Raw genomic sequence first — 14,778 nt, forward strand, 5'->3', positions numbered from 1 at the left:
GCTGTTAAGAACTCTGGCAAGTTTAATTTGACTTTAGGTTTCTTTTAAGATGTTTGAGAACAACCCTCCTCTTCCCTCCCCCACCCCTCCCACTTCCCTTCCCCCCCTTCCCTTCCTCCCACACCTCCCACTTCCCTTTCCCCCCTCACCTCCCTCTTCCCTTCCATCCACACCCCTCTCTTCTCTTTTTCCCATACCCCCACTTTCCTTTCCTCCACAGCCTCTCTTCCCCCCCCACATCTCCCTTTCCCTTCCCCTCACCTCCCTCTTTCCTTCCTCTACACCTCCCACTTCCCTTCCCCCTCACCTCCCTCTTTCCTTCTGCCCACACCCCCTTCTTCCCTTCTCTCCCCCTTCCCTTCCACCTAACTTCCCTCTCCCCTTCCCCTACACCTCCCTCTTCCCTCCCCCGCCCCTGTACAAGTGCTCTTGCTGATCTTGCTGACTTCGTGGAGTTAACAGAGGATGTACTCTTTCTACTCCAAAGCGGCCTGGAGGTTAGAAAACTCTTGGTACTCCCCTTTTTGATGCTTACCTTCAATGGTATGAGAAGACTCCATACTCCATGGGGAAGTCCGAGAGAGACATGTGTTGGGCCTACCAGTTCAGTGAGACTAAATCAGAGAGGCCATAGACTGAGAGCAGTTGATAATCTTTGGAGGGCTTCTTCAGACATCATGGGGGAGTCTTTATGTAGGAATGAGGAGCTGGGGAATTCAGGGTTTATTTTATTCATTTACTTATTTGAGAGAAAAGGAAAGAGGCAAGAAGGAGACAGAGAATATGGGTGTGCTAGGTCTTCTAGCCACTGCAAACTCCAGCATCTTGTGCATTTGGCTGACGGGTGCTGGGAATCAAACTTTGGTCCTTAGGCTTCGCAGGCACGCACCTTACCCGCTGTCATCTATTTTTTTTTTTTAATTTTTTGAGAGAATGGAGGGTAGCAGGAGACAATATAGAGGAGAAATTCCAAAGTATTAGTTAGCATTTTGGTATGGTAGAATTGAAGTGGGAATGGGGATAGCCAGTTTCTTTCTATCAAAGTTGGGAAATATTCCAGTTGTAAAATCATGCAAGGAAAGCTGCCCCAGCTCTTTTGTGGTGTTATTTTTTATTTTTTTCCAAGTAGGGTCTCACTCTAGCCCAGGCTGGCCTGGGAATTCACTCTGTAGTCTCATGGTGGCCTCGAATTCACGGCGATCCTCCTACCTCTGCCTCCACGCCGGGCTATATTTCTTTTCCTTGAGCTAGGGTCTCGCTCTGCGTGATTCAGCCTGCAGAGATCTTTCTGCCGGGATTACTGGCATGAACCATATTCCCCAGCCTGCCAGTCTTTCAAATCATTGATTGTTTCCGAGAAACCATCCAAGTCAAGCTTTCCCTTTGCACAAGCAGGAAGAGAGGAAAAGGCAGGGATTGGGCTGAGGCAGTAGCTTAGCCCAAGCTTCCTCCTTCACAGCTCCAAGCAAGCAGCGTTTCAGAGCCGGGCGAGGATGAGGAGGCCTGGGGAGGGCGCTGGCGAGCGCACCCCTGTGCACTGTGCAGGGCCGCCCCCTCCGTCTGCCCTGCCGGCTTCAAGAGTCCTACCCTGGGCAGGTTGGCAGTGCGGGCCTCCTGCTGCAGGGCTGTCCTGTGCCAACTGTTGCCACGCGTGCTCCTCTGCCCATCTCTGAAGTGGTACAAAATGCCGCGGATAAAAGACTTCCCCGTGAATACACAAGCGGAGGTCTGTGTCTGCACGTGCTGACTGCCCCTGCCCCGCTGAGCTCCTTGTACTAGCTGCACGGGGGGACTTTGTCCTGGGTTATTGTTATTGCAGATTGCTTAGGGAGGCTGGGATACCCTGGGGCAAATTGTATTTGTTTTTATCCAGGAAGTGTTTTCTTCTTTGATTAGAACTCAAAATGCAATATATGGCTTTTCCATAATCCTGTAATTGCTCTGTGTTCTGGGATTATCTTTGGTACTGAAAAGAAGGAACAAGGTGACACTGTTGAGAAACTCACTTGTGCTTTTGTCTGTGTCGCTCACTGTCCTAAGAACCTGTCTTTCTGTACATATTGTCACGCTTCAGTGAAGGCCTTCCCAAGATATTTCACCTCTGCTAAAAAGGGAGGGGAGGGAAGTTGTGCCTTTGGTATGTCTTTGGTTAGCCTGCATGTTGCCACTGAAATTGATGGTGCATTCCACCACATACCAGATAGAGCAGAAAAAGTAAAATCATAGATCATGGGCAAGAATGGGCTGTTGGCAGAATTAATACGCAGGCAGGTTCTTGCTGTACACCCGAAGTATCCCCTCCCCGCCACTTCCCACTGCGGGCCTGTCAGTGGAAGAGCCGTCTGTCCCTGGCTGCTGCACTCTCAGAGTCATCGTTCTCTGGTAATGGGAGGCTATAGAGCTGGGGGTGAACTGTTTAGGATGTTACAGTTGGGGTCAGGGGGTTTGGCTGCTGTGAAGCGTGTGACATTTGTTGAGGTTCATTGTCTAAGAAGGTTCTCCCGACGGTTCTGCTCCTGCCGACATAGCTCACTGTGAGTAAAATCGTCTCAGACACAAGTGGCTATGGGCCGCTTCACCTTTCTAACCCTTGTCAGCCCATAGATCCGAACGAGAGGTGTGACAGGCAGAGCTGGGCAGGGCCGGCTTAAACATTAATGCAGCTGTCACTGTCACTGTTGCTTAGAGAGAGGTACCCAGAGCCAAGCTTCAGAGCTGCTGGTATCTCCAGGTGGCACAGCGGTGACCAGCAGACATGACTCAGTTTGCCGAGGTTCTGGCGGAAATAGGCAACTTTGGTCGTTTCCAGGTACTGCTGATGGTCCTGATGGGCATTCCAAACTTCCTGTCAGCCTTTTTCATTTTCAGCCAGCTCTTCATGGTCCTGGAGGAGGCCCACCACTGCTCAGTGCCCTGGGTCAGGAACCAAACTTGGAACCTGAGTGCTACCCAGCAGCTGGCCCTGAGCGTGCCCAACGACACCACAGGCAGACCCGAGTCCTGCCTCATGTTCCGGCCACCTCCCGAAGGTGCCAGCCTGGAGGACATCCTCAGCCACCGCTTCAATGAGACCCAGCCTTGCCAGACGGGCTGGGAGTATCCTGAGTCCAGGCCCCTGTCCTTAGTGAATGAGGTAGGGATGGTCTATTATCATTCATCTTCTTTGGGGCTGTCTGTGTTTTCTCCCTGACACTGTGTGTATCCCTGTGCCTGAGTGAGGGTCCATCTGTATGGTCTGCTTTCCCCCTTGGCAGTCATTGTGATGTTTTTACTTGTCCTCGGCTGGTTGGGTCATCTACCATTCTGTCTGCACCGAGTGTCTGTCCAGTGTCTTGGGTGGCTCTCTAGGCTTGTCCTTCTTGTCTGTCTAGCTGCCTGCCTTAATCCTGTCCTCTCCTCTTCCTACCTGCTGTCCTTGGCCCACTTCTCTTGATCTCTTTGGACGCTCTGCAGGTCTGCAGAGCGACTAGGCTCAGACACGCTGTCTCCTGCGTACTAGTCCCCTGCCTTCCTGCTTGCTTCACTTGGCTTCTTTCTAGGTCTCCACCTGTCGGCTTGCCCTGGGCTGGCATGTGGTGTGATGCCAAACAGCATTCAAGTATTGCTGTGTGTATTTCCCTTTGGAACATGAATATTTTTCAGTGAGTCCACAGGGGGTCCCGGGCGCCTGGGCACACGGCGTGGGAACTCCGGCAGCAGCACTGACGGCTCATAGGAGGCTGGCTGCTGAAAGGTTGGCCACTGAGGCCGCACGCACTCTTACATCTGCCTTTTCATGCCTCAGTTTGACCTGGTGTGTGACCGGAAATACCTGAAGGAGACCTCACAGTCAGTGAACATGGCTGGACTCCTTGTGGGGGCCCTTGTCTTTGGGCCCGTCTGTGACTGGTATGTACCCCTGGCTGAGCTTGCCCTTAGGCTCCGTGGTACAGGTCAGCTTTCCCCTTGGGGACCTTTCCAGTGGCCTTCAGGACGAGACACTGTCCCCCACCCTCAAATGGGACTCCTAGGCAAGGCCATGTCTCCTCCCTCTAGGGAACCCGGGGCAGGCTTGCCCAGACCTCCCTTGCTTCTTGCTGGGGAGAGCCCTCCTTGCCCAGGCCCGCCCTCTGTCTCCTCAGGATTGGCCGCAGAGCCTCCCTCCTGGTGCAGCTGCTTCTGTCGGGCATCATGGGTCTAGCCACGGCCTTCGTGCCCAGCTTGGAGCTCTACATGGCCCTGCGCTTTGCTTCGGCTTTTGCTGTCTCTGGATACATGTTAACTACCACAACATTCAGTGAGTTCTTGGTCCCTAGCACCTGCAGACACAGGATAGCACATTGGGTCCCAAGCTCCTGACAGTGTACTGGGCCAGTTCCAGACACCTATCCTAAGGAGGTCATGGCAGAGCTTCCTAGGCTGGGCCTGGTGCACCGTCCCTGACAGGCTGACATCTGGGAACAACAGAGAGAGTGGGGAGACTCCCCCCACCCCAGCCCCAGCCTCAGCCCCAGCCTCTCTGTTTCCACAGTTTCAGAATGGGTGGGGCCCTCCCGGAGGACTTGGGCCATAATCTTGGTCCATCTCAACTTTGCCATTGGGCAGATGGTCCTAGCAGGACTGGCCTTTGGTGTCCGTAACTGGAGATTCTTTCAGATGGCCGGCACGGCACCCGTCTTCCTGCTCTTCTTCTACTTCTGGTGAGGACCCTCGCTGCTTGAGGAACCAGGCTGCCCTGTGTCTGTGTGAAGTTGCTGGGATGGGAGAAGGGCCCCGGGCAGGGCCCCTGAGGGCTGGGTGCAGGTTCCATGTACAGTGGAACGTCCGCAAAGGACTCTGGACCCCAGGGTCCCTCCATCTGTGCTCAACAGGGTCTTGCCAGAGTCTCCACGGTGGCTCCTCTCCCAAGGGAGGGTAGAGGAGGCCAAAAAACTGGTCCAAAAGGCAGCCTCCATGAACAGACGGCAGCTCTCTCCAGAGCTCCTGAGCCAGGTACTGCGGCAAGGCTTGTCCCACACCTGCCCCAGCCCAGACCTGCCTCCGACCCACCCTCACACCTGCCGCCTGGCCCCTCACTTTACCCCTTCTTCCAGCTGGCCTCAGATAAGACAGGCCCCTCAGGGAATGCCTTGGATCTTTTCAGACACCCTCAGCTCCGGAAGGTGACCCTGATTCTTATGGCTGTGTGGTGAGTCCCCAGGGCCTCACCCTCCCTGAAGGCAGAGCAGAGGGCCACCTCTGGGGCCATCAGTCCATGACTTTAGGCCTGGGATGGCCTTTCCTCAGCTGTGCCCTTGTTTCCTTGTGTGACACTGACTGAGCCAGGCTCTTTCTGTGGGTGTTACATGATCTTCACCCCTCAGTGACAGGAGCCCTGTGCGTTTTGTAGGTTTGGGGACAGTATAGGGTACTATGGCTTTGGCTTCCAAGTGGGGGACTTCGGCCTGGATATCTACGTGACGCAGGTAATATTTGGAGCAGTTGAGGTGCCTGCCCGCCTTTCTAGCATCTTCCTGATGGAGAGACTGGGCCGCAAGTGGAGCCAGCTGGGGAGTCTGACTTTGGGGGGCCTCATGTGTATTGCCATCATCTTCGTCCCAGCAGGTACTAGGCTGTCTCCCCACTCTGTCCCCTTGTTAGGACTAAAGTCATGGCCCGGGTTCCCTCTTCAGGAGTAAGGGCTTCCCCAGGGCTCGTTGGAGTGATGTGAGGTGTTTCTATGGGCCGGATGATGGGTGGTCTTTCTCCAGTGTGGCTGACCAGAGTCTCCTCCCGCAGACCTTTCCGTGGTGGTCACCGTGCTGGCCGTCTTGGGGAAGTTTGCCATGTCGGCCTCTTTCGGCATCACGTACGTGTACACCGCTGAGCTCTTCCCCACCGTCATCAGGTAAGAGCTGCCGGGGGACACTTGCTTTTTTGTACCCGAGGCCCGAGATGTTCCATTCCTTTGTCCCTGGACCCCCCGTGTCAGCCCCCAAGCTGTCCCTACGATGCACAGGCTGACTGGAGCTCAGCTATGCCCTGGCCTTGCCGGAACAGGAAGTAGGGACGAGAGTAGGCAAGAAGGCCTGGCTGAGGAGAGAGCACCGAGGAGCGGGGAGGGATCTGGGAGCTCAGAGGTGAGGCGATCTAGCGTGGCAGAGACCGGGAGATCCGGGGCTGGGGGGGGTGGAGCTGGCTGCGGGAGGAAGCAGCAGCCCAGGATCAGCTTCAGCCCAAGGAGGCTGGAGACCCTGAGCCCTGGGAAGTGCGGCTAAGCCTGGCCCTGCCCCGACCCCAGCGGCTCAGCTTGAGTTGCTTCCCTCAGGCAAACGGGCATGGGGCTGGTGAGCATCTTCGCCAGAATTGGGGGCATCATCACACCTCTAGTGATCCTGCTGGGGCAGTACCACCCCACCATCCCTATGGTCATCTTGGGCAGCCTCCCTATCGGGGCAGGCCTGCTCTGTGCTCTCCTGCCGGAGACGCGGGGCCAGACCCTGAAGGACTCCGTCCAGGACCTGGAGCCGGGGCCACGTCCGCAGTGAGTAGCTGGCGCTCTCCCGCAGGCACATGTGCCCTTCATCCTGACTCTGTCTGATTGGCTTTGGGTCACATTCTCCATACTTGGAGTGGGAGGATGGTACGGGCACTTCCTTGGGACCACTGCACGGGCAGCCAGTGACCACCTCTGCTCCCTGCAGGTCCCCAAAGTCAGTATGTCCAGGAAAAGAAATGACTACCACACAAGGAACTCCCAGTGCCAGTGTGACCACTGGGAAAAGCTCATACCTCTGACAGTGGTCACTGTGAGCCAGCCGGTCACCAGCAGTGAGCTACCCACCCCGTCTCCTCGCACTGGTTGCGCCGGGTTCAAGGACAAGCCTCGCCTGGCTCATGGATGTGGCACTCGGTGATCTGGCCCCGGACCCGCTCCCCACACTATGGAAGTCAATCCTGAAAACAGCTGGGATAGGACTTCTCTTCCTCCTTCACCTGGCTCACCCCTGGATTGCACTCCAACGCCATGGCTGATTTAGGTGCAGGGGGACTTTTTGGTCCTCCCGTCTCTAATAGCCTGTGGGGCTAGCTAGGGCTTCCAGATCCCTCCAATCTTGAAGTAACCCTGTCTTCAAAAAATAAAAAGCCCAAACTCAGAGCACCATGGAGAAGATCCCGTGCCTTGGCCCCACGTAAGCTCAGCTCATGCCTCCCTGTGTTGGCTGGGAAGGATGGCTTGTGCTCTCCGTAGCCTACTGGTCTGCTGGAATGTTCTGTCTCCTTGGGGGCCTGGGCAGGTGAGGGGAAGGACAAGGTTCTTCCTGCTCAGGGGCTGATGTCTGCGGCTTCCCAGCATGCACCAACTCTTTAGCAGTCAGTGCATTTGACAGGCTTCTGAAGGCTGGCTCTGCCCCCAGGGCGCATACCTGGGCCTTCTGGAGATCTCCACAGTCTCCACAGGGCCTCCAAGTTGTTACTGGAGCCACAGCCTCCCAGTTGACAAGTTGCTAAGGCCCGCTGCTTTCCCCGCGTCCGCCCAGCCCATCAGGACCCTATACACCTTTGTGCTCAGTTATCAACCCACACAGTTGCTCCAGCTCACTTCCCACTGGGGAGAAGGTTCTAGTCTCCTTCCCTATTGCTGGGTTCTGTATGTGCTTATTTTATGTTACAAAAATTGAAATGCACAGGGCATGGTGGTGCATGCCTTTAAGCCCAGCGCTCGGGAGGCAGAGGTAAGAGGATCGCCGTGAGTTCAAGGCCACCCTGAGACTACATAGTGAATTCCAGGTCAGTCTGAGTAAGAGTGAGACCCTACCTCAAAAAAAAACAAAATAATTAAATAAAACAAAAGAAATGCATAGGGCTGAGTAGAATTATAAAGAAGGGCGGCTTAGCTCCCAGTTCTGAAGGTGTGGCACTAGCCTCAGCTTAGGTCTTAGGGGAGCTAATGGATTTTATTATGATGCTGGGAGTACATGCAAGAATGAGGGTCCACCACCTAGTGGCCCAGAAGATAGGGTAAGGGCAGTGAGCCCTAGCCCCCACCTCAAAGGTCCTACCATCTTTCACCTGGCTACATTGGTGACAAAGGTCTCAATGCATGAACTTTTGGGGGACACACTCGTACCATTACCCACCCACTGCAGTTTCTTTCAGAAACTCACTCCCTCACACGTTGGTCACCTCTGGTGTAGCCTGGAGGGGTGGGCAGCACTGTACCCATGAGCTGTGTATCCAACATGGAACATCCAGTGCTGGTTTTGGTTTTTGAGGTAGGGTCTCACTCTAGCTCGGGCTGGCATGAAATTCATTATGTAGTCTCAGGGTGGCCTTGAACTCATGGTGATCCTCCTACCTCCGCTTTCCAAGTGCTGGGATTAAAGGCATGAGCCACTATGCCCCGGGGGAGCGAATCTTATTTTTGAGGTAGGGTCATGCTCTAGCCCAGGCTGACCTCAGTTCACTAAGTAGTCTCAGTCTGGCCTTGAACTCATAGTGATCCTCCTACCTCTGCCTCCCTTGAGTGCTAGGATTAAAGGTGTGCGCCACCATGCCCTGCTGGATCTTTCTTATAGCTCTTTGCTTTGAAGCCCTGAGCTTCCCTAACTACAAACCACTCATGGAGTCCCAAGCCACCCTCTCCTCTTGAGGACACTCATGGGTCGTTCTTGGCACCATGTGCCATGCAGGCTACACTGGCAAGGGCAGAAAAGGAACGGAGGTGGAAGTGGGAAAGGACATGTTAGAGCTGCAAGCAGTTTCCTGATCCATAGTGCAGACATGCCCTCTGTTGCAGTCTGGTTCACATTGCTGGGAGAAATCCTCCAACCAAGAACAGTTTGTGGGAAGAAAGAGGTTTATTTTGACTTACAGGCTCGAGGGGGAAGCTCCATGATGGCAGGGGAAATGATGGCATGAGCAGAGGGTGAGCATTACCTTCTAGCCAACATCAGGAGGACAATAGCAACAGGAGAGTGTGCCAAACACTGGCATGGGGAAACTGGCTATAATAACCACAAGCCTGCTCCCAACAATACAGTGCCTACAGGAGGCTATACTTTCCAATTGCCATCAGCTGGGAAGCTAGCATTCAGAACACCTAAGTTTATGGGGGACATCTGAATCAAGCCACCACATTCCGGCTCTGGCCCCCATAAACTGATAACCATACATGATATAAAATGCAATGCATTCATCCAACTTTAAAAGTCCCCTATAGTTTTTATCAATTCCAATGCTGTTAATATTTGCCCTTAGTCCAAGTTCTTTTAACCGAGCCATGATACCAAAAAATCCCCCCAAAACCCATAATGGCACAGAATAAACATTCACACTGCAAAAGATGACATTGTGCATAGCAAAGAAATATTCAACCAATACAAGCTTTAAACAGATCAAACATCAAACTCTGTAACTCCAAGTCCAAGAACTCTAGCCAGTGACAAATCTCTAAGTCCAATAATTCTTACCAGTAACAAGTCTCTGGAGTTCCAATTCTACCCTTCCAGCTTCCTGGAAAAGTTCACTGGGGCTGGCAGCTCTCCTTAGCAGCCATCTTGTGGTCCCGGCATCTCCACTGGGTCTCCACTGCAACCTACGGTTCATCCTCATGGCCCCATGGGGTCTCCATGCAGGCAACCAGCAAACCTGCTTCACACTGCCCATGGCCATTTCCAAAACACAAGACGATATTGCAAATTCAATGACCCTCTCTTTCCTGCATTTCTTATACTCCACAATACCAGGTAAGATGCCAATTTGTTAATCTGGGGGGCGGGGGAAATAAAGCAGACTTTGAAGAACAGGACACTCCTTGAGCATTCAGGCCCCTTCAAAAGAGTCTACATTCCTCCTGTTGCCCCAGTGCAGGTCAGCTGGCCCAGTTTCAAAGGTTGTAATCTCATACAATTGCAGCTGGGCAGGCAGAAGTTTTGGCCCAAAGATTTCATTTTTTTTTTATGGCATACCCCTCTGCTCACATCAGTCTGTTTCTACACAAAGCAACCCTGCACAGCTTCTCAGGACATAGGCACAACAGCAAGCTTCTCACACAAACTGCTAGCCCAGTCCAAGCAAAGCTCATTCTCACCCTCATAAGCCAAACCTCACAGTCCATAGTTCTTACTGCATTCAGGTCTTGCAGCTCAGACCAGAATAGTCCATCAAGCTGTACTTACAGCACTGCAAGGCGTCTCTTAGGCCAAAGGTTTCAAATCCTTCCACATTCCCCTTGAAAATCAGCTCCCAAAGGCCAAAGCCACACAGTCAGGTGTCTAGCAGCAAATGACCCCCACTCCTGGAACCAGCATTACTGTTTCAGCCAGGTTCACATTGCTGATAGAAATCACCCAACCAAGAGTAGCTTGTGGGAAAAAAGAGGTTTATTTTAGCTTACAGGCTCGAGGGGGAAGCTCCATGATGGCAGGGGAAATGACATGCGCAGAGGGTGGACATCACCCCCTGGCCAACAGTAGCAACAGGGTGAGCAGTAGCAACAGGAGAGTATGCCAAACACTGGCATGGGGAAACTGGCCCATAAGCCCGCCCCCAACAATGCACTGCCTCTAGGAGGCTTTAATTTCCAATCTCCATCAGCTGGGAACCTAGCATCCAGAACACCTAAGTTTATGGGGGAACACCTGAATCAAACCACCACGCCCTCCATCTGTGGCTGAGTGATTGTGGTTCCTGGGAATAGATATAATAGGATTCCTTATTGCCACGAACATGAATATATAGGTTTACCCATAGTTTATGGAGCCTTTGCAGATTCTTTTATTTATTTATTTATTTATTTATTTATTTATTTATTTATTTATTTATTTGAAAGCGACTGACATAAAGAGAAAGACAATAGAGGGAGAGAGAGAGAATAAGCGCGCCAGGGCTTCAGCCACTGCAAACGAACTCCAGACGCGTGCGCCCCCTTGTGCATCTGGCTAACGTGGGACCTGGGGAACCGAGCCTCGAACCGGGGTCCTTAGGCTTCACAGGCAAGCACTTAACTGCTAAGCCATCTCTCCAGCCCATCCTTTGCACATTCTTAAGGGATTATGGGTGGTTGGAGAGAAGGATTTCCTCTGCTTATTTGCAAATACCCCGTGATTCATCCTGTTATCAGGTAAAAGTCTCTAGCGGTTGCCGATGGAAGGTTCAGCAGCTGGGGACCTCTGTGACCCCAGAGGAGATGTCACACAGATCTAAACTTGTCCCTGTCCTGAAGAGCAGAACACAAGGGGACATGGTAGGGACAAACAATGGGTAGCATGTGCCAAGCCATACCTGTCCTCTCAGGACCACTGTCAAACAGCCCGTACTTGGGACACAGCCCCAGGGGACCCGCCACTCAGTGTTCACGGTGGTCACTGTCAGGGTTGGTGCTGGGTGCGGATCCCAGGCACTGGGGGTGGGGCCCTCCCAACCCTCACCACAGCCTTCCCGTGTTGTGGTGGGTGAGTTTGCCCAGTATGTGTGAGGCCTTGGGCTCAGTTCCAGCAGCACACACGTGCACATGAGCAAACACACACCCACGCACACAGGAGTGGAGGAGTTCATGGGTCCCTGTGCTACACTCCGGGATTCTAACCTTGAATGCTCTGGAAGGGCATGAAAACCCAGAGTCCAGCCTTCTGCAGTCCTCAAGGGACCTCTGAAATATATTTACAAGCAGGAACACACACACACACACACACACAGATTGGGCATGCCAGGGCCCAGGGCATCTTGCCACTGCAAATGAACTCCAGGCACACGCGCCACTTTGTGCAGCTGGCTTTGTGTGAGGACGGGTGAATAGAACCCTGGGCTGCCAGACTTTGCAAGCAAGCACCTTTAACTGCTGTGCCATCTCCCCAGCCCTGGTGGCCTTTTTCTAACAGGACATTCAATTTCCCTCCCCCGCCCCGCCCACTGTATTTTGGTGGCCCGGTTTGTTGGCATCCTGGATCTGTGCTGTGTCTGGTGCTGGAGAGGTTGGGCAGGCCTGGGTCCCAGCCGGCTCGCTGCCTTTTCTGTTTCTCCACGAAGCATCTTGGGACCTTTGTTTTGGCCAGGGCAAGGAAGGCAGAGCTGCATTTCGATGACCTCAGGAACCAGAGTGAGGCCCTTGACCTGTAGGGGAGGAGGGGCTCTGCTGCTGGGCTCAGAGAAGCCACAAAAGTTCATCTTCTCCAGTCAGAGTCTCTCATATTCCCCCTCTGTGTAGCCTGATACCCCAGTCCTGTGCTAAGTCCCCACACCCACCCCAAGCAGGAAGACTGGAGCCCTGTTCCCACGCTCTACAGAGGAAGGCTCTGGTTCCTGGAGAGCTGGGGCAGACGAGGCGTCCTTAAGCAAGGCTGACTTGGCAGGGGTGTATTCCAGAGGCAAAGCACCTGGCAGGGAGCAAGGACAAGCCAGCTGCAGCGTGAAGAAGGCCCGAGGGACAGCCGAGCCCCCACTGGTATCTGGAAGGATGGGCGGGCATCTTTCAGAGGAGGCGGGAAGTCTCTGGGTGGGGTGGGTGCTCTAGGTACAGAAGACAGTTGGCACAAAGGCCCAGGCTGACTCATGCGGCAGTTTGCACAGCGCAGTTTGCTTTAACCCGCTCCGTCCACAGGGCCCCGGGCATCAGATGTGGCCTTCGCCATTCTCAGCCCACCCTCCCCCCTCCATTGTGACACCAGCTCCCCTAGACACCAATGGAACCCCCAGGGTTCTGCTTCCAAGGGCCTGGCTGGGTGTGGACATTGGTCAGGTGAGCTCTGGCTTTGGCTTGCGGACTTGTCTCTAGGGAGGAGGGACTGCAAGGGGCGGAGGGCGGGCACTGTGTCGATGCCCCGTGTTGAGGGGCTGCGTTCTCAGCACAGGTGCGGATAGGAACCTGCCCGGACCTGGCTGGCTGGGGAGCCTGTGGAAAGAGTGGGCTCTAATAAGGGTCAGTGTGAGTTCTCAGGTGTGGCACCAGGGTATCTCCTGGGCTCGAGTCAAGTGCTGTGCCCGGCTTACCCCCAGCAGGCCTCCGCGGCCTTTGGTGTGTTGGCGGCTGGTTGCTTGGCACCTGTCCACTTGAACAAAGGCTCCTCCTCCTCCCCCTCACCGCTCCGAGTCCCCTCCACTGACCTCCAGCGCCCACCTTGTACAGACACACATGGCCTTGGTTTCCCTTGTGGCAGCGCCTCGCTTAGCAGTTTAAGACTGCACGTTTGTCGCCTCTGGTTCTGCTCTCACTAGGCTCCCATCGAGAAGTGGGCAAAGGCTTCCTTCCCAGAGGCTCTGGAAACTTCCAGATGCTGCTAGATCGCTGGCTCATGCCCTTTGTCCATCTTTAAAGTGAGCAGGGGCTGGTCAGCTCTTTCCTTGGTTCTGATCTCCTACCTCCCCTTCCTCTTGTTGCCTGGAGGTTACGTCAGGTCCATTTAGTCCACGGTAATCTTTTTGGTCAATTGTACTTTTTTTTGCATTTAAAAAATATTTTATTTATTTATGAATTTATTTGAGAGAGGGGAAGGGATAGAGAAGGAGAATGGACGTGTCGGGGCCTCCAGTCCTGCAAACGAATTCCAGACACACGCATCACCTTGTGCATCTGGCTCACGTGGGTCCTGGGGAATCAAACCTGGATCCTTTGGCTCTGCAGGCAAATGCTTTAAGTGCTAAGCCATCTCTCCAGCCCTTTTTTGCATTTCTGTGTGTGTGTGTGTGTGTGTGTGTGTGTGTGGTTTGAATGTGTGTGGGCAAGTGCATATAGAGGCCAGAGGTCAACACTGAGTGTCTTCCTTGGTTGTTGTGATCCATCTTATGTTTTTTTTTTGTTTGTTTGTTTTTTTTTGGTTTTTCCAGGCAGGGTCTTGCTCTAGCCCCGGCTGACCTGATATACACTATGTAGTTTCAGGGTGGCCTTAAACTCACAGCAAACCTTCTACCTTTGCCTCCCGAGTGCTGAGATTAAAGGCATGCACCATCCTGCCCGGCTTGAATATTTTATTTATTTGCAAGGAGAGAGAAAGAGGGAGGCAGAGAGAAGAGAGATAGAGAGAATGGGCAGGCCAGGGCCTCCAACTGCTGTGGAGGAACTCCAGAGGCCATGCACCGCTCTGTGCATCTGGGTGGGTACTGGGGAATGGAAGTGGGGATGCTGGCCTTTGTAGGCAAGTGACTTAACTAGTGACCCATCGCTTCAGCCCAAGTCGCTTTATTACTGAAGCCATCTGGTTAGCAAACTCAGTTTCGTCTGTGACTTTAATCTTCTTCCCATATCCAGATGACATATTCACAGATTCTGGGGACTGGGACAAAAGCATCATCATTGTGACTGTCATTTGGGTACCACTGCCCCCGACACACCCTGGCACACCCATCCTTTTGTGTTTCTGCCTCAAATGCACACCTGCTGGTCTTGCTAATGGCAGGGGTGCCAGAGACTGGGGCCAGGCACCCTCAAGCAGACAATGAAGAGTCAAATGACACCAGCCCCTGCTGAGCTTCCTGCAGAATAAGTAACACCTGTGCTGAATGGGATGGCTCCTACTGAGCTCTTGGGAGTTTTCTTGCCACGTGGGAATGCTGTCTCCATAGGCCAACCGTCAAGAAGAAAATGCCAGCCGGGCATGGTGCCACACACCACTAATCCCAGCACTCAGGAGACAGAGGTAGGAGGATCACCATGAGTTCAAGGCCACCCTGAGACTACAAAGTGAATTCCAGGTCAGCCTGGGCTAGAGTGAGACCCTACCTCAGAAAACCAAAATAAAATAAAAAAGTAAAAAAGTGCTCAATTGGAATCTTTTGATAGCTAATCCCTTCTGTAAGATACAGTGAGGCGTTAATATGAGTTAC

The 14,778-nt window shown here is 53.3% G+C and overlaps 1 protein-coding gene across 1 annotated transcript; it reads left to right on the forward strand.

Moving 5' to 3' along the window:
- The first annotated feature begins 2,755 nt into the window (after nt 1–2,755).
- Slc22a13 (solute carrier family 22 member 13) lies at nt 2,756–7,004 on the forward strand. The gene is made up of 10 exons (XM_004661993.2): nt 2,756–3,133; nt 3,785–3,888; nt 4,122–4,276; nt 4,511–4,679; nt 4,851–4,971; nt 5,073–5,167; nt 5,369–5,583; nt 5,758–5,866; nt 6,287–6,502; nt 6,663–7,004. The coding sequence occupies exons 1-10, from the start codon at nt 2,756–2,758 to the stop codon at nt 6,754–6,756; spliced, it is 1,656 nt and encodes a 551-aa protein (XP_004662050.1). The 3' UTR covers nt 6,757–7,004.
- The last annotated feature ends 7,774 nt before the right edge of the window (nt 7,005–14,778 follow it).

This window comes from Jaculus jaculus, chromosome 17 (genome assembly GCF_020740685.1).
Source record: "Jaculus jaculus isolate mJacJac1 chromosome 17, mJacJac1.mat.Y.cur, whole genome shotgun sequence".
NCBI classification, from domain to species: Eukaryota; Metazoa; Chordata; class Mammalia; order Rodentia; family Dipodidae; genus Jaculus; species Jaculus jaculus.